At 42.5% G+C, this 22,823-nt stretch overlaps 1 protein-coding gene across 1 annotated transcript in view; it reads left to right on the top strand.

Moving 5' to 3' along the window:
• The window catches only part of OSBP (oxysterol binding protein), a 353,464-nt gene that overhangs the window by 231,631 nt on the left and 99,010 nt on the right, over nucleotides 1-22,823 (top strand). The window contains exon 11 of the mRNA XM_069227875.1: nucleotides 17,191-17,286. Coding sequence (XP_069083976.1) covers nucleotides 17,191-17,286 — 96 coding nt within the window. The remainder of the gene's footprint in view (nucleotides 1-17,190; nucleotides 17,287-22,823) is intronic.

Below are 22,823 nucleotides of genomic sequence, written 5' to 3'. Positions count from 1 at the left end.
GCTCAGGGCCGGTCAGGTGCAGAGTTCAAAGTGGTGCCCAAAACGCATAGGCTTCAATGGAGAGAAGGGGGTGCCCCGGTTCCAGTCTGCCAGCAGGTAAGTACCCGCGTCTTCGGAGGGCAGACCAGGGGGGTTTTGCAGGGCACCGGGGGGGACACAAGCCCACACAGAAATTTCACCCTCAGCGGCGCGGGGGCGGCCGGGTGCAGTGTCGGGTTCGTAATGGAAGTCAATGAGAGATCAAGGGATCTCTTCAGCGCTGCAGGCAGGCAAGGGGGGGCTTCCTCGGGGAAACCTCCACTTGGGCAAGGGAGAGGGACTCCTGGGGGTCACTTCTGCAGTGAAAGTCCGGTCCTTCAGGTCCTGGGGGCTGCGGGTGCAGGGTCTTTTCCAGGCGTCGGGACTTAGGTTTCAGAGAGTCGCGGTCAGGGGAAGCCTCGGGATTCCCTCTGCAGGCGGTGCTGTGGGGGCTCAGGGGGGACAGGTTTTGGTACTCACAGTCGTAGAGTAGTCCGGGGGTCCTACCTGAGGTGTTGGTTCTCCACCAGCCGAGTCGGGGTCGCCGGGTGCAGTGTTACAAGTCTCACGCTTCTTGCGGGGAGATTGCAGGGTTCTTTAGAGCTGCTCCTTTGGATAAAGTTGCAGTCTTTTTGGAGCAGGTCCGCTGTCCTCAGGAGTTTCTTGTCGTCGTCGAAGCAGGGCAGTCCTCAGAGGATGCAGAGGTCGCTGGTCCCTTTGGAAGGCGTCGTTGGAGCAGAGTTCTTTGGAAGGCAGGAGACAGGCCGGTGAGTTTCTGGAGCCAAGGCAGTTGTTGTCTTCTGGTCTTCCTCTGCAGGGGTTTTCAGCTGGGCAGTCCTTCTTCTTGTTGTTGCAGGAATCTAGTTTCTAGGTTCAGGGAGAGCCCTTAAATACTCAATTTAAGGGCGTGTTTAGGTCTGGGGGGTTAGTAGCCAATGGCTACTAGCCCTGAGGGTGAGTACACCCTCTTTGTGCCTCCTCCCAAGGGGAGGGGGTCACATCCCTAATCCTATTGGGGGAATCCTCCATCTGCAAGATGGAGGATTTCTAAAAGTTAGAGTCACCTCAGATAGTCGGTTAAGTTTCAGGGGGCACCTCTAAGGTGCCCTCTGTGGTGTATTTTACAATAAAATGTACACTGGCATCAGTGTGCATTTATTGTGCTGAGAAGTTTGATACCAAACTTCCCAGTTTTCAGTGTAGCCATTATGGTGCTGTGGAGTTCGTGTAAAACAGACTCCCAGACCATATACTCTTATGGCTACCCTGCACTTACAATGTCTAAGGTTTTGCTTAGACACAGTAGGGGCACAGTGCTCATGCACTGGTACCCTCACCTATGGTATAGTGCACCCTGCCTTAGGGCTGTAAGGCCTGCTAGAGGGGTGTCTTACCTATACTGCATAGGCAGTGAGAGGCTGGCATGGCACCCTGAGGGGAGTGCCATGTCGACTTACTCATTTTGTTCTCACTAGCACACACAAGCTGGTAAGCAGTGTGTCTGTGCTGAGTGAGGGGTCTCTAGGGTGGCATAATACATGCTGCAGCCCTTAGAGACCTTCCCTGGCATCAGGGCCCTTGGTACTAGAGGTACCAGTTACAAGGGACTTATCTGGATGCCAGGGTGTGCCAATTGTGGAATCAAAAGTACAGGTTAGGGAAAGAACACTGGTGCTGGGGCCTGGTTAGCAGGCCTCAGCACACTTTCAATTCAAAACATAGCATCAGCAAAGGCAAAAAAGTCAGAGGGTAACCATGCCAAGGAGGCATTTCCTTACACCCACCCAGAAGCTCCACTGCTATAACCCACTCACAGGATCAATGCAACAAACTCTCCATGCACTTCTCGAAGAAAATCAGGACCACCAAGAAATTCTTAGCCCCCCCCCTAACCCCCCCAAAGTACCCCATATCTCACAACCTCCTCAACCCAATTACCAGCACCATGACAGGCTCCCAGCTATTGTGCTGGGCAGAAATATCCATCACAGAAACAGCCAACACCGTGCAATCCAACAAATCTGGAGCTCTCTTGGACCCCTTCCCTCACGCATCTTTGTGAAAGGACTGGACCCCACCTACCTAATCATCAGAAGCTCTTAAATAGTCACTGTCGCCCACTTCCAGTCTGACACCAGCAAGCTGATGATCACAGTTCCTCATGGTTCCTCCCTGAGCCCCCAACCCTCTTCAGGGTCTACAATGCTTTACTTGCCTCCATTCTTCAATCCAGTGGCTTTAGCTTTGTCTCATACATAGATGACTCAAAGCTCATACTTTCTCTCTCTAAAGACACATCCACCATGCAATCCAGCTTTGTAACATGCGTGTCTGACATACTATATTGGCTGAAAAGGAGCTGCCCGAAGCTCATTCACAACAAAACAGAAGTGGTACTGCTCAGTAAGCACTCCTCTCTATGGACCGCGGCCTGGTCCCCACCCATGCCTCTAGGAGCCTATATATTTGAATTAATATCCAAATCTATGGAATGGTGAATGCAGCTTACTTCCCCACAATTGACATCAGCAGTTCGTAACTGTAAATATTCCATTGGACATATACTTTGTATTGAAATCGCTGGATGGAGTCAGTGTAACAGGTCCAGTGCAGTGACATACATCTTTGTCAGTTGCAGCTATCCAGGCTGAGCACAGACGAGTACTCAGGCATGGCAGTTGCAGCCTCCGGGCAGATTTCTCCATGGTAATGTGTCTTCAGTAGTTGTGGTCTCTGAGGCCGATCAGGTTCTTTCCTCAGCATTGACCCATCCTGTATTTGCAAGCAGCAACATTACCAGTTCTCTTACCCATTGTGAGATGTCAAATGACCCGGTGGGGCTCGCACTCACAAGTCTTGGTGCATTTACATGGGCACCATGCCGACAGACCGGGGGATCCCCTTACAGCACTTGTTATGCCTGGCTTCAATCTGTTTTATCTGGGTGTTCCTCATGGCAGGAACACCTTGGGCTTCTCCTGGACAGTGTCCCTTTCTGCAGGGCCAGGTACGCTCCTTTCATCTCTCAGCAGGCAGACAGGCTTCTAGGCAATTTAGAGCGACCTTCAGCTTCGACAGATGGAGTCCCCTCATCACTGGGAGAGAGTAATGCCAGCTTCTGCCCAAGCCAGATAAGTTCCTGTAAAACCACAATACCATTTAGCACAAGCACCCTACAGAAACATGGTGTCAGTTATGATGCAGAGTTTATTTGTCAGTTGGCAAGACAGTTTGGTGGATTACGAGGTGTTTGTGGGACAGTGTGTCCTTGTGACACAGACTTAACTTCATATGAGCACTATAGAACTCGCAAGGGGCAAGCATCTAAGGAAGAGCTGTTGCAAAATTGTTTTGTAGCTGAGGACGTCATAGAAGCGATCCAGTTCAGCTACTCTGAAAGGGATGTTTTACCATGTACTTTCTTGTCAATTAAAAGAAGTTAAAAAAATAAATCGTCCCATCCTCTTGCTCAAGTCTTCTAAAACATTTGTATGAAAAAATACTTTCAAAATATTAACTGATCAGGCAGTAAACCTTATTTTAGATCAATGGGATCATATGGTGACCAAAAGCCTTAAGGACATCAGTTATAACTTTCCCAACTGAAAGATTCAGAGGGAGTTTCTGTACTTTTCAGAAGCTACTAACCACTAGATGTTCAAAGTTGCTCTAGTGATTTAGGTTAAGCTTCTACAGTATTTCAGTCAAACAATACTTTATTGTATATTTAAATAAAACCATTAAACGTTTTGATTTCAGCGTTGGTAAATAAAACTGAGCGGCATGCTTAGGAATAAAAAAAAATGAAACATCAAGCTTATCAATGAGAAGAAAGTTTATACGTTCATTTCTAAAATCTGTCTATTTTTCGTATATTGTAAGCTTAAAAGCAATATGGATTACAACGTTAAAATGAGGTTGAAAGTACAGTGTGGAGTACTTTGTTGGAATAAATCACTGCAAACTAGCAGGCGCAAATGATTTAATCAAAATGTGCGAAGTGAATTGCTTCTTTTGAAATAAAGGGTATTATCTACTATCGGACAAATGTATTGGTCAAATGTATGGCAATGGGGAGAGTGAATTGCATTATTAAAGATGAAATCGTTATAAGTAAGCAGGCTCGGTAATGTAATCAGGGACTGTAAGGGTGCAGTAAGACTAGAGTACTAGTATTAGAGTATTTACCATGGGGCAGTCATATTAAGGCATCAGTGATTCAGCCGCTTTCATTAGTTGGGTGACTAATTAGTGTGTGATCATCCAGTAACTGGGTCTTCAGCAGCTAACCGGACATCCTGGGGCTGTAACAATAGTCTACATTTTCATTAACATGTTCTGTTCCTGGAGTGATCAGCGATGGTCGTGAAGCGCTTCCCTTTGTTAGACACAGACTAATAGTCCAGAGAAGTCAGCAAGAAACTATAGTTTGTCGAAGTCTGTGATTCTGATGTCTGAGTACTTTTATATGTTTCTGATAATAGGTTGTCCAAAATGATGATTACATTCTGGCTGCAATTACTTCATATTAATTTACATTTCTGATGAATAAGTATATCCATAAGTAGCCTATAGTAAGGCTTGCAGTAAAGGATATACGTTTTTAAATTCAGTGCGAGTCTATCCTGTGAAATGTGCTGCATGTAACTGTAAGGCAGAGGTCTTCAAACTTTTTTTATACTGAGCCCCCCCCCCTTCTAAAACCTTTTAGGCATCGAGCCCCCCCACCACCTGATGCAAATTTCTGGAAGCTGGTACTCTGCATCATCGATGGCAGCCCCCACCCGTGGAGTCCAGATCATATATGGGAAACATTATTATACAAATTCAGAGTGTCTAGTAAACTGAAGGTTTGGGAGCACCAGTGGCTAGGTGACAGATGCTTATTACACAGTTCAAATGAAAAGCCTCCTAGAAAATGTTTGCACAGAACAGTTTACAATGCGGCTTTATTGGTCACTAAGACCCAGAGTTTGACATAATACTTTCAAAGCTAATGTGACGAGTGTGCCTGTTTTTCACCAGACGGTCAATTTGTGGATGAATTTTTGCTACTGCCAGCCTGAGGTTGTGCTCCACTTCCATTCTTGAGCGGTACTTAGTCTTCAATACCGCAAGTGCTGAGAACCCAATCTTGCATAAACATGATGTGCTGAAAGGCAAAAGAGTTTTGATAGCACTTTCCCTCAAAGCTGAATGTTCTGCAGGCATTTTCAGCCAAAACTCCCCCAAGGAGAGTTTGCTAAACTGCATCTGCATTGTGCGATCACTCTGGAGATCAATTAGTTCTTCCTGTATGCGAATTGGGAGATGGATACCCCCATCTGCCAGAAATGGTTGAAAGGCCCAGTCATTAAAATGATTGTTTTCTTCAGGAAAATACTTGCAAAACTGTCGCTGAGTGATGTCAGGTGATTTTGTTTATTAACTCTGCAACATTTTGAAGGTTATATTCTGTTTCCTAAAGAGCATCGGCTCAAACTGGCCAACTTCAATTAGTCTCCTCCATAATTCCAGCTTCTTCTTGAAAGCAGATATTTTTTTATTCATGGTAAAAGAAGTGATTTCAGCTCCTTGCAAAGATTGATTTAGGGGATTTAATTTCTCAAATTTGTCAGCAAGGTATGCTCAAAGCACAGGCCACTGGGGACTACATAATTATTCTGCTTTGCAGGGGTCCAAATCCAGAAGAAATTGCCGTACTTCATTCCTTAATTCAAAAATGCGATTCAGCACTTTTCCACGGGATAGCCATCATGTTCAGCTCCCATTTCTGCACATAAAATTGCAAATAGGCGAGCTCTTGTTGTGTAGGTCTTTATGAAATTAACTATTTTAAAAGCAGAATACAATACATCCTGAAGTTCGCCATCCATGTTTCGGACAGCAAGGGCTTCCCGGTGTATCATACAGTGGGTCCACAGAATATGTGGAGCCGCTGTCAACACTTTAGCTTTTAGGCCAGCTTTAGCGCCGCACATGGAAGGAGCCCCATCTGTGCAGATTCCGACACAGTTATTCCATTTTAAGCCATGAAGACCCAGGAAGTCATTGATAATGTCAAATAAGTCAGATGCTGTTGCTCGTCACTTGATTGGCCTGCAGAATAAAAAGTCTTGGATATAAGCAATTAAATGTGCTGCCTTTGACAAGTCAGTTGCTTCATCCAACTGTAAAGCAAACCAACTCGATTTCAACCGAGCTATGAGCTGTCCGTGGATATCTTCTGACATGTGTGAGATGTGGCGGCAAACTGTTGTGTCTGAGATAGGTATTATTTTGAACTTCTCTGCTGCTTTTTCACCAAGCATTGTTGTAGCCACGTCAAGAATTGCTGGGAGAATCACTCTTTTTCCATCTGTAAATGGCTTTTTGTTTTTGGCAATATGGTATGCCATTTGGTAAGATGCTTTCAATGCGTTTGCTGTGGTGGAGGCCACATTTTTCATGGTTTCCTTCTGTTGAGTCATGTCTTGCAACTTCCTGGCAAAAAACTCTCTACTCTTTGCTACTATAGACCCATGCTGTGTTTCCAAATGACGCTTTAGTTTTGTTGGTTTCAAGCTGTCATTAGCTAAGGTCATACCACAAACCATACACTGTGGCCTAATTTCTCCACTAACAACAATGCAGGTGAAACCAAAGTCCAAATAGGAGGCATCATACTTCCTTAATTTCAAAGTTTTTCTCTCTCCATCTGTTTCTGTTTTGGCCTTTCGGTTGGGAGCCCTACTGTCTTTTGACAGCAGAAAATTATCCATGTTTGATGTGTGCTTTACCTAAGACACAAAATGCCAAAGCTGCATGTTAATGAACAGCACATGACTGCAATTTTACAGCTGCATGAAGTAGAGTGGGTTTTTAAAATATATAAAAAAAAGTCTCTACAAAAATATCTTCTTCCATGTAAAATAAAATATGGATAAAAGAATAGTTCCATGGCGCGTGGATAAACATTAATTCCAGGTGATTAAAGCTTTCGGTAAGTGCTCCCAAAACTGCTGCAGTATGTTTACGTACCTACCGCCAATGAGGCTCCGCAAGTTACTTTTTCAAAGTTTAGTGAGGTAGTACTTTAGCACTGCCCCTTCAGCCATCACTCAAAAAAAATCTGTACCTTCTTATTGCAATGCCTTCCTTGGGCAGATATTATTTCACTCCTGATGATCCAGCTGTTCGAATAGCAGTCCTCTGTCTAGCGATCAAGTGGCTTTTTCCCTTGCAACGATGAGAGAAAGTTTTAGAAAAGTTACTTGCATGTTCCCGGGTGAGTCACCATTACAGCTCCCACCGAGACCACAATGATATTGACAGGTAAGGGAGTGAATGACATGCCTACAAATTTGCTGCTGCCTGGTCCAAAAGACCAATACAGTTATGCAGTAATATGTAATTAATATGAAGTCCTGAGTGCCGATAAGATATGATTTGTATGAAATAAAGTTAAGACTTTGAATTCTGGCAGGGCCATAATAGCCTTCCATTATTTCAAGTTTGATCCTTCATATACTTCCTAGCAGCTCCTTCACTTCATTATCCTCCACACATACTCCTTTAAGCACAGAATTTGCTTTACTTTGTCAATATTTCAACAGCAGTCTATTTCCTTCACACACTTTTGCATGGAATCACAATTAAAATTGGCAAATGTGATTACTGAAATATGCGCTCTGCAGAGGCCAACATGTATGAACATGTATTCTGAACAACTTTATGACCCAGTGACAGGCACAGTGAAAACTTTTCACTACCTTTTAGTGTTAACCCCCAGAGGTCTCAGTCTTGGTCCATGTTTCAGTGGTGCCAAAGAACTACTTTTATCATTTTTGCACGGCTCACCATGTCTTCCTTTTTGAAACAATCCAGCATGTGGGTTCAGCATTCAATGTGTTTGTCAATTCTCACACTCACTGCTGCCAACTTTGGAATTACTGGCATCAATCTTCTGGCTAGCTTCCAACATATTCAGAACACAAATGCCCGGATGATTTTTTGCTTGTGTAAGCATGGACCTATCTCTGATAGACACAGGAGTTCTATATAACTTGCATGGGGCCCTGGCTTTTACTTGTGGGCATATGCCAGGGCCAAAAAGCACTTGGCATTTCCATAGTCCAAATGTGGCTGCAATAACGCTGCAACTATAGGGGTGTGGTGTCCTGATGCAATATAGATGAGGTATTTGCACAAGAATTGGCTACCTCGGTCATCTGCATCCCACTGAAAAGTCCAATCCAAGGTGAATAGCGGCTTTAACAGAAGGAGGGAGATACTCCATCCCTGCGGACCAGTATGCCATGTTCCATTTGCCTTGTTTTTGTGATCAGAAATTCTGTTTTTGATGGGCTCAATTTAAGAAAACTATAAACCATCCATTAGTCTATACGTATTATAACAACAGCTAACTCAAAATGCATGGGACACTTGCTAGTGTAGGGCTGGAGGGTGCCTTTAATAACATGTACGTCACGTTGAAGAGGAAAATGGTTCTAAAGCCATTTTAACAATAACCCTTATGCACTTCATCTCTGTTCATGACTTTTCCTATTATAAACAGGGTCCTGGTTTTATGGTATATATTTATTTATCATTTCCACCTGTATTTATCTATATTTATTTTTCAGCCCTCTTATTGGTATTTATCCATATTTATTTTCTATTTTTTTATTAAATGATGTTGCAAAATGGTATATTTCCACATTTATTTAACTGATGAACATTAGTTTCTGCGTTGATACCTTTCACATTTTTGCTAATTTAAAAGACATATCACAAAACCTGTATATATAAATGCACACACTCACAGTATATTTGAGGGGATCTTATTCTGTTTTTAATTCCCCATGCTCTCTATCTGCTTAGCTGTTGGCCTGTAATTCATGAGACAGCATGGAGAGTTGCTCACAAGGAGCTCAATGTTCAATATTTTTCCACTTTTAAAAATAAGCACATACAGGAAACATTGTTTTCTGTCTGCATTTATCTTTAAAAATCAGTAAAAACAGAAAACTGGGAGCCTTAATTATAAAATAAACAATGACCTTACATTGAGTGTGCAATGTTGTTGTATTTTGTTTATGATGGCACCACAAGCCCTGATAGAAAAGGGAATTAAGCTAGTGACATTGCAAACGTAATTAAGGCTTGCAGCAGGTGCTGTAAGGCTGTTTCTCAATCATTACATGAAATATGGAAAAGGTGCACACAAGTTCACCAAAACATGGACCTGTCCCTCATAAGCAAAATAAAATCTGGCAGCTATTATATTGCATTTACAAACAGACAAACATAAACCAGTCTCAAGGCTCAAAGGGTTTGTAGGTTTTACTGGCACACATATTGCCAGCCTAAGCCTAAGCCCTGCTCCGAGTTGCAATTTAGATAAGAGCATATGTGAGGCAGAGCAATAAATATAACAAAAAAAACGAAAGCGGGGGGCACAAAAACGAAAACCAGCAGCCTTGGCCCAAAATGTAACATCCTCTTTTCTCCCAACCATACCAATAGCATGGAGAGAAAAGGACAAAGCCTTTTAAAAAGCTGTTAACGCTTACCTGCCTGTGCAGAATGCAGCCGATGGAAACTCCCTCGCAGCAGACAGTGAAAACCAGAAGGGGCGACGCTGAAGATGAATCAAAGTATCCTCGACGGTGAAGGCAGCAACCAGGCAGAGATGTGAGGTGAAACAGGTAGGGAAGTGCAGCAGTGAAGAAGCACTGTTCTAGGAGCCAATTTGCGAGCTTTATGCACCAAAATTCCCGACACTTCCTGCATCTGTGCTGCTGGCTGTCCATTTAATTGGTGGAACGTCAGCGCTGACGTAATTGCTGATGGTGCCTCAAGCTGATTGGCTGTTGTGCACTTTTACACCAATCAGAGAGCCAGTTTTCAAAACAAGTGAAGAAACCTAGAAGGAAACGTGCTTTCTACGTCGAAAGCAATAATGGGAGCTGAACAGGTGAGGTGGAGTACGTGCCCCCCAGAGAAGTTGCTGCCCCACACTTTGAAGAGCTATGCTGTAAGGGATGGCGCAAAAGAATGAGCATATTTTCGATTTAATGATGAAGAAAATAAGAGCTCATTATATAATTTAATAAGAGCACTATATAGGAAGAGAATTAAAATTACTGTCTAACCATTTCGACTTTCTGGTGCCTTTGTAACTCTATATCGGATTGACTTGTGTATATTTGGATGTAAATCTGTATTCTAAGGTGTGCTACATAAGCTTTTAAGACTTTACTAAGAAGCACCAGCAGGCAGATGGTGTCTTCTTTGTGGTGTAACATAGAACGCTGGACCAACAAACCTAACTCACTCAATATTACTGTACAAGCTGCTCACACAGTGTCTATTTGCTGTGGGGATGCAGACCTGGTGGGAGAAGATGCCCAAGATTTGGTGTATGACGATGAGGCAGTAATTTGTCACTTTGACAAATTTCTAAAATGATTAAAGTCAATCTGGCGAAACAGCTTTTTAAAACTTAATTTTAGAAAAAAGTTAAAATTATAAGATACATTTTCCATGAAACCATTAGAGGTAAGCTCCTTAAAAGGACAGCATGATAAAGGAAAGAAGGGGAAACGGCGTCGGTTCGGAGTAGGCATGAAAGGATAAAGGGAAATGGTACGTTTTTTAGTCAGTCAAGTGGGAGAGGCAGTAAGATGATAAAAAGGGAGTAAAACCAGGGAAATAAGGGGATTGTAAAAAACAAAAAGTATTAAAGTGGAATGGGAGTAAGAGGACATAAAATGGAGTAAAGCACGAGTCAGTTAGGGGTTTGAAAAAGTAATAAAGTGGACGAGGGTGCAAGGGGTTTGAAAGCAGCAGGTAAAGCAGGAGAGGGAATAAGGAGTTTGTAAAATGAAATGGAGTTAAGCAGCAAGGAGAGTAAGGGGTATGTGAAAGGGGAGGCAAAGGGCAGGATGGAGTAAGGTGGAAATATACTAAGGGCTTTGTTAAAAAAAATGATGTGAGTATCACAAGGGGTATAGAAGACAGGTGAGAAGGTCTTAAACAAAAGAACGGGTGGTTAAGAAGTTGGGGAACCTCTGGTAAAAGCAGGGGCGTACCTTTGTCAGTAAGATTGAGAGTGTGAATGCGGATTCGTAGAGGAACTAAGTTGGAGAAAACAGAATATTTTGTAAAATAACCAACATTTTTTAAGAGTTTCAAGAGAGGAAGATAGTGTGTGTGTGTGTGTATGTGTGTGTGTTTTCGTCTGTATGAACAAAAGTCCTTTTTAAATGCGACTGATACCTCACCAAACCCGACTGAAAGCGTGTGTACCCAACTATTTTCCTGAAACAAGCATTTATTAAGGGGGTTTAACACCTCCCCCCGCCGAAGCTACGCCCCGCGTAAAAGCCATTAAACAAAACTCAAACCTGAAGGAATTAGAGATTCTTAAAGAATGGCTTTAAGCAGCTCTGTTTAGTCAGTCTGTTGAAAGCAATTCTACAAGAAAAAATGGTTGACAATGATTCAATGAAATAAATTTGTCCAAATCATTTTTTATTCATGTTTGATTTTCACCAGTCACATACAGTGCAATGAGGCTAGTGATCTGAGAGATTAGGGTCCACTTAAGCCGACTGTGCCAAGGGAACTGTGCCTACAGCAGTTGTACCGATTGCCAAACAGACCCTGTATCACCAGTTTGTGCTGAGACCCACTCTTCTCATGGTTCAAATATTACTTCTGCTGCTACAAAGCAAGTCAATGTTGGTACATTGTGGTGCTGTTGACCTGTTTGTACTATTTCCATGAGTTTGGGGATGGTACAGGCTTCATCCTAAGGAACCCCTTGAAGTAGTGGCCACTTGTAGATTTCAGCAAATCACTACATTGAGCTGTCAGTTTAGTATCCCTCAGACTATTATAACAAACAGACCTTTTATGTGTTTTTATCAGGCATCTATCTAGAGAACACATATGAAAAAATATGAAGATGCCTTCCAGGATCTTTTTGATAGGGGGGAAAAACCATAGATAGATCTGTGTGCAACAGAGGCAAATAGCAAATGCTAACTGTGTGCATCCATATTTCCATTTGGGAGCCTCTGTGAAGTATGTCCTCTATCAGTTGGTGCAGGATGTCATTTCCGCTAACTTGTCTGATAGCCAGTTTCGTAGACAGGTAGGTTAAATAATGTGAACATTTGAAACCAAACTGTGGCTCTTAGTGTTATTCCTGAGAGAAAATGGTAAAGGGCTTATCCATGAAAAACAACACATTTCTCCCTTCCACCTTGCCGAGGTACTAGAAAGTTATGCTTGTGATTGCCAAGACAGACCATTCGGTCTGGCTTTCATTTTTAGTTATCAGGCTGAAGTATTGGCTTTGTGAGTGTTTTGAAAAGGGATAGGCTTTATTTGTAATGGATTGTTTTTTATTATAAATGCCAAGCATCACACTGTTGTAGGGACAGAACAACAGCCTGGTATCTGAGCCTCTGATCCAGCAAAAAAACTATTTTCTTCCCCTCAAAGGAACCATTGACACCACTGACAAACTTCACACGTTGTTCGCTTTATAAATGTGTCTTTTAAAACCTTAATCTCTATGGAAATGAAAGCGGTCATCCTCACTTAACAGAAGCAAAATTTGGGGTTGGCCTGGAAGGATAGAAAAGCAGTTGGCTTGGCATCAAAGTGCTGTCAACCAGGTTACCAAGCATATTTCCTGTACTCTTCCATGGTCATTTTTGTTCCATGTGGCAATGGGAAACCCTGTAGAATCTGAAGGGTCAAGCTTATTTATCACCTATGTTCCTCTCTGGCACTCATTCAGTATCAATCAATCAGTCAATCAATGAAGATTTATAAAGTGCAGCAAGTCACCCTTGAGAGCATCAAGACACCCACAGTTACATGCTTTGAGGCACTCTGGTACAATGTGCTTATCTATCCCATTCTATATCCTCGCGCTGATCTGCATCTTCTTGTCTACCACCAGAAGGAAACTCAGAGTTCCAGACAAGGCATTTGGACTGCGACTGTGGTGATCTATCACCTGCCATCAAACTCTTTTCATTGCCTCAGTTTGGACTAGTTAGTGATGGTAATCATGTTATCTTCACCTGTTCTCAGTCATGGCTGGTTTATAGATCGTAAATTATCTTTTCCCAATCTCACTTACAAAAACGAACTGCCTCTTAGAGCCAGCTGCTTGTGATGGAACTGCTCTAGTCTCTTGTCAGCATGATCATTGTTTTCAGCCTAAACTTTGCTTGCTTATTTAGTTTTTGCTGGTTGCATTTTTTCTCTTTAAAACCGAGTCTTTTTATGCATGCATATTTACAAACTGTGAACCTAGCTTCGTTGAGAATGGGGGCTATGTTTGGTATTTAGCAGAGTCGGACAGTAGTTACAATGTTGAGACTGATTTTTAGCTATTTGGAATTACATTTAAAAAAAACTAATACATGGGAGGCCTGCTGTTCCCTTGAGATTAGCTTGTACCTAAATTCCTTGCTACAATCCACTTCTGACAACACTTGTAACCTGTAATAATAAAAGGATGTAGCTGCTCAGCTGTAATAATGTATTACAGTTGCCTTGTAAGGTAGAAGCAGTAACTCACCAAAACCCCTTGTTCACACAACACCTGCCTGGGTTATTGCTTCTCCAGCCATAGGAACTAGATTCAGACAAATGGGTCCTTTCCGTGATGCAGCAAGGATGCTGCGTGGAGTTCCACACCACCAAACAACACCTCAACGTCATGCAGTCAGTCAGGAATATCAACAACTACTGCGAGGGGAAGTGCAAGCACTTCTAAGCAAAATTGCCATTGAACCAGTTTTTTTTTAAAACTTAATTTATTACTTTTATAATAACAAAACATGGAATGCATTGTTCATAGGATAAACAGCAGCACCACAGCATTACAGTCCAAATTGGCAATCATGATGTCTGCATCACGTCTCCAGCAGTCTCATCTGTGATACATAAAGTGTTACCCATACGTAAGACGATAGATCAGACTAATCAACGGGACTGCAAAAGCATTTGTCGCCAGACAAGCACTACATGGGCAATGGAGAGATATCTATCATGCACCATATGCGCTATAACGTGGATGACATTTCAGGACAAACCAATGTGCAATGCTGTCGCTCAGTTAGCGTAGAACATCTGAGACGGAAGGGAATTTAAAGACATGGGCTAGACGCGCCCGCCGACAAAACATACCATGGGGGAACCATTCAGCCCCACAACACCTCAGAACATCCCATACAAGGTCTACCATGCAGGCAGGCGAAGGGACGGACATCCACTCCCCAGTGACAATCCATCGGCAGAAGGAGGGTGCGGCGGGACCAAGTGCAGACCCCATCCTCCAATGATCTCAAAGCATTCATACAATCCACGCGCAGGTTGCCAGTCTTGAATGGCTTCCTCCAGGCTCAGCAAATAGAAGCGCCTTCCGAGGAGTCCCCCGCCATCTCCACAGAGTCCCCTAATAGGGTATCAATCATACCTCTCCATCTCTCCAGGTCTCGCTCAGCGTATTCATCCATATGCACTTTTCGAAGTTGACACTCCTCCGCAGTTGCCCACTCAACGAGATCAGCCAACGAAGCATCATATAGCGAGGGGGACGGGCTTGCCCAGTGTATCGCAATGCGCTGTTTGGCTAGGATGAGCCCTAACTGTGCAAATCTGTAGGTCATTTTACGACCTTTTTTAGGGCAAAGAATTAAACCCATTAGGCAGTGTTTCCTGGTCACCCCTATGTTAATCGCTGACACTTCCCTCAGTGTTCGCACTATTTGGGTCCAAAAGGGTTGAATCGTGCTACTTACCCATGTCATATCGTCAAAATTAGCTGAAGCCCCACCACAGTGAGCACACCTATCTGGGCGTGCTGGGAATAGCCTATGTACGCGGTGTGGTGTCAGGTAAGCCCGGTGAATGTAATAAAAGTGCGACAATTTAAATCTCGCATTGCTGGTCTCAACTGGTACCATGGAACAAGTTCTGGACCATTCACCATCCGTAAGCGGACCATCCAGATCAGCATCCCAACTATCTCTATCCCCTGTTATGCTTATCTGTGTGTTTTGTTTTAGAGCCTTGTAGAGCTGGGAGATGAGACCGCGGACACAACCAGGGTCAACAACGGTCGCTGCAAGGCGGGATTCAATCAGCTCTGTAGGCAAAGAGGTCCAAACCTCACCTGCTGTCTGCGAGAGGCTTGCGTATTGCAAAAATTGACCTTGGTCAATGCCAAAGAGGGACTGCGCTTCCTCCCGAGTAATAAACGTTTTTTTTTGGTAAAGATCGCCAGCAGTATTACAGCCGCAGTCTCGCCACTTTGGCAAAGGGGTGCAGCCACCAAAGCGGAAGTAAGCGCGCATATGGCGCTTTACGCAACACCCTCACAATGGCCTGCTCCCAGACCAGTGACACCTGCGCGACTAGGAAGGGGGTCCCCGGTGGCGACCTAGAGCCACCCATCAACAAGCACGGTAAACGTGACAAGCAAGCACAGCCTTCTAACAGTTCTTTCTCCCATTTAGAGCCGTCATCAGACCACATGGCAGCATATTGCAGCCAGCACGCCTAGTATAGGTACAAATCGGGCAGACCCAGTCCTCCGTCAACCAGGTCCAGCTTCAGCACACCCATGAGTACTCTGGGACGCTTACCCGCCCACACCAGGGACGGCCATCAAACCAGTTTGAGCCAAGAATTGTACTTCCTGTACTTCCTCATCCCAAAAAGGTTGGTACATTGCGGCCTATACGCAACCGCAAGCCACTAAACCGCTACATTCTGTTGAATTCCCATTTCAAAGTTAGGTCTTGCGAGGTGGATCGTAAAATACTTCCAAGTATGTCATGCTGATGCAAAGCAAATCTTGCAATCTGTGCCTAAACCACATTTAGCTAGAAAGACAGAAGCTACAATGGTTTTGCTAGGTAGCATGCCACTAACAGGCACATTAAAGGCTGCTGCATGGTCACCACCACACACGTTCACAAGGCGTTGTCTATTAAGGCCCGACGAGACTCAAATCTTGGATCTTTATTTGAAACATCTGCTTAATCTGCTCATCACCACTGATTTAGGAGACACGCACTGCTTTATAGCCTTTGCAGTATATGTAATCAACAAAGGCAAATGCTACAAATAGAAAATGTTACGCTGTAACTATTGGTTTACAGCTTGTAGTGCTGAATATGTTCAGATGTTTTTCCCATAACAAAGCAACAGTACACATTTACCATCCTGCCTTACATTACTCCATAACTCTACGCTCATATTGGGAGAGGGCAAACTAATTCTGGTTTGGAGTCTTTCTGGATTTAGAAGCAGCACAAGATATCTCAAGACCGAAACCTTAGAATAAAAAACTTTCTAACATCCATAGCTAACACTAAATAAGAAGAATGCGGCAAACATTTGAATCTGTAGCAGTACAAGCTACAAATTGATCGTTACCGGGTAAGTAACATTTTGTAGTTCCTTGTTATTATATATACAATCCAAAATTAACTGTCTCTGCGCCACACATTCCTTGATGGTGCAAATACTTCTATATTTAGGATTTAGACACGACCTCTTATTTTCATGATGCAGTGTTAATTCTTTCTCGCGTGTTTTTGTTTTGAAAGCTTAACAGAGTATGAAAATGTGTTAATGTAAAACAGAAAAAGAAAGAAAGTGTTTCATTGATTTGTCCTGCTAACTTGGAATAGTGGCCTTGCAGCAGATATACTTTCTAGTAGACATTTACACCTGTTGTTCTTGCATCATATGTCAGCTCAAAACATCATACAGTTAATATCCGAGAGGCATGCACACAAACACACATTTATAAAATGTTGCAACAGCTTGGTGGGTAAACTGTTCAAAAACAGAATAGGTGGTCGTGCACAGACAGTTATGCGCTGCACAATGGTCGAGCCTTAATGTGTGAAGCTTTGACTAGACTGCAGTGTGTCACTACAGAATGGAGTAAAAACATTTTTCTGGCAAGTTTAGAATAAAACTATTGAGTTACTTCTCCGACACACACGCACTCCACAAATTAAGCGTTATATCATTTGATAAATGGCAGTGTGGTGCAGATAGTGGGTTTACTAAACTGTGATTGTAATGTGATTAACATCGCACGAGAGTACAGAATCTTTACTTTCATTTTCTCTTTATCCACAGTCTGGTGAAATTGACATAGTTAATCACAAGACTGGAGACAGGTGCAATTTGAAATTTGCTCCTTATAGCTACTTCTCCCGGGATGTCCCTCGAAAGGTAAGGATGAAATATGTTAATGTGGGGATTCTGGCAATTCAGCATTGCATTTTTGCTTAGGAGATCATTACAGGAATGTCTCTGCTTTCACTTTCACTTGAAAGATTCCATTACTGGTACACCTCCTTCTTTTCCAGTCAGACACAAATAAACACGCAATCTTTCTGGTCCCCCATTGAAGATCTCCCTCATGGTATCTCGTAAGGAGCTGAAATGCCCTCTATTTTCTTCAATATATATGATCCCACTGTTTTGTTTATCCTGGAACACCAACTCTTTGAAACTCCATTAACCATAAAATGTAACTAGCCTTGGCCAAAGCCAGTATTTATCACTGTTTTTAACAAAGCAACAGCATTCACATTTTCATGCATTTAAAAAATTGCAATAAGCACTTTAATGATGTATGCTGCAGTACATAGGCCATTATTAAAGGTCCCATGAATTACACACAATTGCTTTCCATAGCACATGCCATATCGTACACCCTAACTAGTGTTCCCTTAAGCATAATTTTTCCTTTTCCACAAAACCATCACCTAAGGGCAGTTGCAAGCTATACGTACTGCAAAGGTCAATAAACGTTACATATGGATGTTCATGCATAGTTGATCACGTTTGATGCAATTGGTTACATATGTTTGGTGGGTAGGTTAGGTGAATTAGGTTAGTTATGGTAAGGTAAGTTGGTATTGTAGATAAAGTAGGGTTAATAGGTAAATTGAAACTGGTTAAAGGGGTTAGGTTGGTATGATTAGGTTGAATTTAGCACACAGATTATGTATGAAAAGTAACTATGCAAAATATATTATGTAGGGTTAGTATGTATGGTATGTCGGTATTTTAGGATGGTTTTGTAGGTATGGTAATTGTGGTAGATTGGTTTTGTAAATTAGATATGTATAGGTAGGACATAACATATTTTTTTTCTGATATTGAACAAAATGCACAATTAAGGCATTTCTAGACTTCTGGCTTACCAGTCATTGCATTCTTAATGAGAAACACACACATACTGTTACTGATAAAGCTCACTTTGTTGCTTATAAATGAGTAATTTATTATATTGTATGCTGTAAATTGTTCACAACATGAACTATAAGTAGCCCAGTTCTGTTGAAGATGAAAAATAATTCTTTATTAGTGCAATTGCACTTAACTGCTTTTCCTTGCTGCTTCTGCTACGGATGACTATGATGATAAAGATGTTTAAAAAAAAAAGGTTGTCATTGGTGAACATTATCAGAATTAACTGTACCCTCAAAGGACAGTGTTATGAAATTGAAACAAAAGATAAAGTTTGTGCTGAAAGAGTACACTCGGATAAATATTGCTTCATAGATATTTATGACAAAGAACCACTGTTTTGGTGAAATCGTTAAGAAAGAAAAAGTGGCAGATCAAACACTTACGTGTCTGAGAACAAAATAGTGACAGATCAACCACTTATGTATCCGAAAGCAAAATAAAACAAATGAACACTTATGGGTGATTAGTGAATAGGACTGTGCCTTTATGCTATGACTGTTGTCACAGCTAGCAGTAAAGCCATAAATTACTAATAAATAATGATGTGTGTGTGAAGTTTATATATCAAAGAATACACTAAGATTCGGAGTTTCAAGCTGCATATCATGTTGCAACTGCAGTTCAAAACAAGCATTTTCAACGCAGTGGGTCACACTTTTGCTTGAGTTAGAGCTATTGGCGTTGTAAATTCATAACTGGACTTTTTTGCCATATAAATAGGTCAACCTTGCCTCATAATTTGGTCTTTCCTGCCACATAATTCTAGTGGCCCTGCATATAATTAAAGCACTTCTATTTACCTTCTTCCTCTGTCCGCAGCCCAAAAAAGAAAATTTTGCCAGTTAGCGTCCTAATTTAAGACTGCCATGCTGATTCCAATAGAATACCACTTTCACCACCCCACCATCGGAGTTGTTGGCTAGCTAACACAATTCCCACAAAAAAGACACAAGACAGCCATGGAAAAGTAACAAGAAAAATACTCTAGAAGGGTCACCCAAACATATCAAAAGTGTTCAAACAGTCATAGGGTAATAATGATGCTAAATTGGCCTGAACCGTGATCATAATTGCAATAAGGAACGATTAATAAAACACTTGTAATTATCCTGTAAACACAATCAAAACCTTGATCAGAACAGACGTTTGGCATTAGACTGTAATACCCAGAACATCCCTTAGGGAACACCACAATGAAAATAGCATTTGTAAGAAACATGGTCATGTAACCATATGAAAAGACAATGGCCACTGGAATTATGCGGCAGGAGAAGGCCAAATTATGCCACAGGGTTAAGCAAGTTATGCAGCAAGAAAAGGGAAATTTTGCGACATAATGCAACACATTTTGTAATAGTATTACTTCATTGTTTTGCCCTTCTTAAATCTGGTAAAACTGTCTGCGCATTAGTTGCTCTACATTAATACCAATTTAACACCCAAATATAGCAGTAAGCAACAGAAAGCTGACGAGTCCAGCTTTGTAAAAGGGCCTTCCACCGTGTGTCAACACATAGCTGCATTTTTAGTAACCTTTGAACCATTAGTGCTAGAAACAACTTTTTTTGGTTAAAATCTGCAGATTATGTGGCAAATCATGGATTATGTGGCAAATGCAGCAAATCTTTAATAATGCAGATATCTCTGCAGCCGCTCAATCGCATAATTCCAGTGGCTGTACGTATACGACAATGACTGAAGATGAAAAGATCAACGCATGGGTAAACACACATTGATTTGCTTGGGCACAGGCGTACACAAACAGATGGCAGTGACCAAGTAGCATTCAGTGCGTTATACAATCAGAAAAGCTAATCTAAGCAGTCTTGTGTACCAAAAATCGTACACAGCTGGGGATTTATTGAAATGTATTGGGGGTGAGGCATATAGTGTACAGAGCAACAGCACATACAGGTGGAACAAACAAGCAAATGGATCTTAGAACGTGCAAAGATAAGACACCACTTGCACATAGCACTTATTTGGGTGGGTTGATCGGTGCTGCACATTCACAGCTCCATATCATGAATAATTGTCCCAGGACCAAAAACAAGTTATGTGGGACTAAATGTAAATCGCATTATACTGACAATAGGTAAAATGAACAGCAGTAGAAGGGCGATGGGCAGACATGGGAGATGTAGGCAGAAGAATGGATGCACAGAGTTTGAAGCACATGCTGTACAGACATCAGGTCAATGACTAGTAGTACACACTAAAGAGATGGGGTCAGGCATGTGCAGAAAATTAGTGGTGCAGGTAGGAGGGTGGGACATGGGAAGGCAATACTAGGGGACAGAACAAAAGAGTCGGAGCAAACCGTGAGTGAGGAGCAGCAAGGAAAAATGGGCAGAGTGGAGGCCATAGATAGACAACATGGGCAAACAAAGGAAACGGCTACCTGGGCCAAACAACCAGTGGCGGGCAAGGGGAACCAGCAGAGGGCAGGTGGCGTGGAGTGATGATCCTCGGCATACCCGGCTTGAGATAGATGTGACTTTATGCAGCATCGGAGGGTGATTACCTGCGGTGACGCTTGCCTGGGCTGTCTACTCTTGACTGCTGTGCACTTTTCTCACTGGCTGATCCCCAAAGGGGCAGTGACAGGCTCCTTTTCTGGGCATGTTGGTCTCACAGGTGGCGCTTTTTAATAGCAATGTCACTATCTGGTGGCTCAGCTGAATACAGCCAACATAGCAACAACGCACCCCAGTGAAAAACAAGCAGCGATGTAGGAGGGGTGGTGGGGAAGAGCAGACCCGAACAGGAAACTGCAGCGTGGGAAGTTCTGGGGGACGCAGTGTGAGATGATTCAAAGTGCCATGGCTGCCATAAGCGTGAAGGAGAGATGCAAAAGAGAAAAGTACTTTGCTCACAATAAAACATGTCGACAAGCGTGCAGTAGTCCATGTAACAGAGTCAGTCTGCAAGGCGGTAACAAAACCGTCCCAAAGCAGGACAAACGTAAAGCATTTACCAATTGCATCAAGTGATTTTTGAAAGGCAGGCCCATGAGTGATAGTGATGGGCGTTATTAAAAGCCCACCGATAGATAACAACAGGTCAGAAACCACTTGTGCGTTCAATCTAAAAATAACTATTTGAGCTTATTACCAAAATGTAGTGGGGACACAAATGGGCAATGCAAGCTTCTTCAAAATACCAAATCCTTGAGGAACAGCCCATCCAAGCAATAGCAAACCATGAAAGACACATGAAAGCCAATGGCTGAAGAGGTCTGACCCCAGGCCACCTCTATGTATAATCTTTTTGATGCATTGATGACAAGAGCTCTCGAAACAAGAGCTGAAGCTGTAAGCAGACCTAAAAAGGGTACAATGCCTTCCTTCACCCTATCCGAACCTGCCTGAGGGAAAGCTGGAGTATCTTGAATATGGATAAAGTGAAAATTGCATTAGTGGATTTCTCCCATTGTTCTCCACTCATCTCTTTTGACTGGCGCCCAAGGATAATTCCCCTCTTTTCTGTTTTTCTAAGACAGTTAGCATGTTTTTCAAAAGCTTAATACGTCAATTTATTAAGGCCAATACGCACCACCTTTAAGTTGCATTCACCCCTTTTGTACCCATGAATTGCAGCCACACGGAGTGTAAGGAAAGGCTTCTTTTTGCATCATCACTCCCAGAGTTGTAGACTAACAGTGCTATTTTTTGCCTATGAGGGTGCACTGAGGCCTTCTCGCCAGTTGCCAGTGCTCTGACCCTTAAAAATATTTGGTTGATAGGGTTTTACCCAATTGGCTTAAAGTTAACTTACTTATAAGTCCCTAGAATACTGCAACAATGGGTATGCATGCCATTCAGGTCAGAGTGCTGGCCTCGCCCCCATGACTGCAGTGTTTATTTTGCCATCCTGACTGGGCCAAAGTAAAACATGACTCCCAGCCTGCTAACTTGACTTTGCAATCTAAAGTAATGACCAAGTCAAAACATTAATTTTTAGTATATACAGCAGACTTGTTGAGTCCTAAGGCAGGTTGCTGTATATTAAAAAGTAGGATATATATCTTTACATCGCCTACCAGTAAAACCCCCCATTTGTCTTTTTTTGTGTGGAAAGAATAGTAGCCCCATAGGCAGATACAGAGTTACACGCTAAGTACTCAGCTGTGCTAACTTCTGAATAGGACTCCTAATCTTGGTACTTAAAAGTATCAAAGTAATCATCAGACAAATAAATATTGTGCCCTGGAGTCTTGTATAGTTTGTCTTTCATTGTGCAAAGTGGCCTGCATGCCTGTGACACTTCAGTTAGGTTCTATATGGTGCCCAGTTGGTATCAGTGAGTGGTAAAATAATGTCAGCCTCGTGTAATTCTTTGTGAAGTTGAGTTTCCACCTCTCCTTCTTCAGCTGTGATGCAAAAATGTGTTATAACCTCATGTAGTGGGGGACTTAATTGCCCATGCAGGTAGGGCCATGCCCTTCTATAAAAAAGAGTCTTTAGTGTTTTATATGTCTACCTGTGGAGCTGTATAGTGTTAAAGCC

Source organism: Pleurodeles waltl, chromosome 4_1 (assembly GCF_031143425.1).
Source record: "Pleurodeles waltl isolate 20211129_DDA chromosome 4_1, aPleWal1.hap1.20221129, whole genome shotgun sequence".
Lineage (NCBI taxonomy): Eukaryota > Metazoa > Chordata > Amphibia > Caudata > Salamandridae > Pleurodeles > Pleurodeles waltl.
This window is presented reverse-complemented; position numbering and strand designations above follow the sequence as displayed.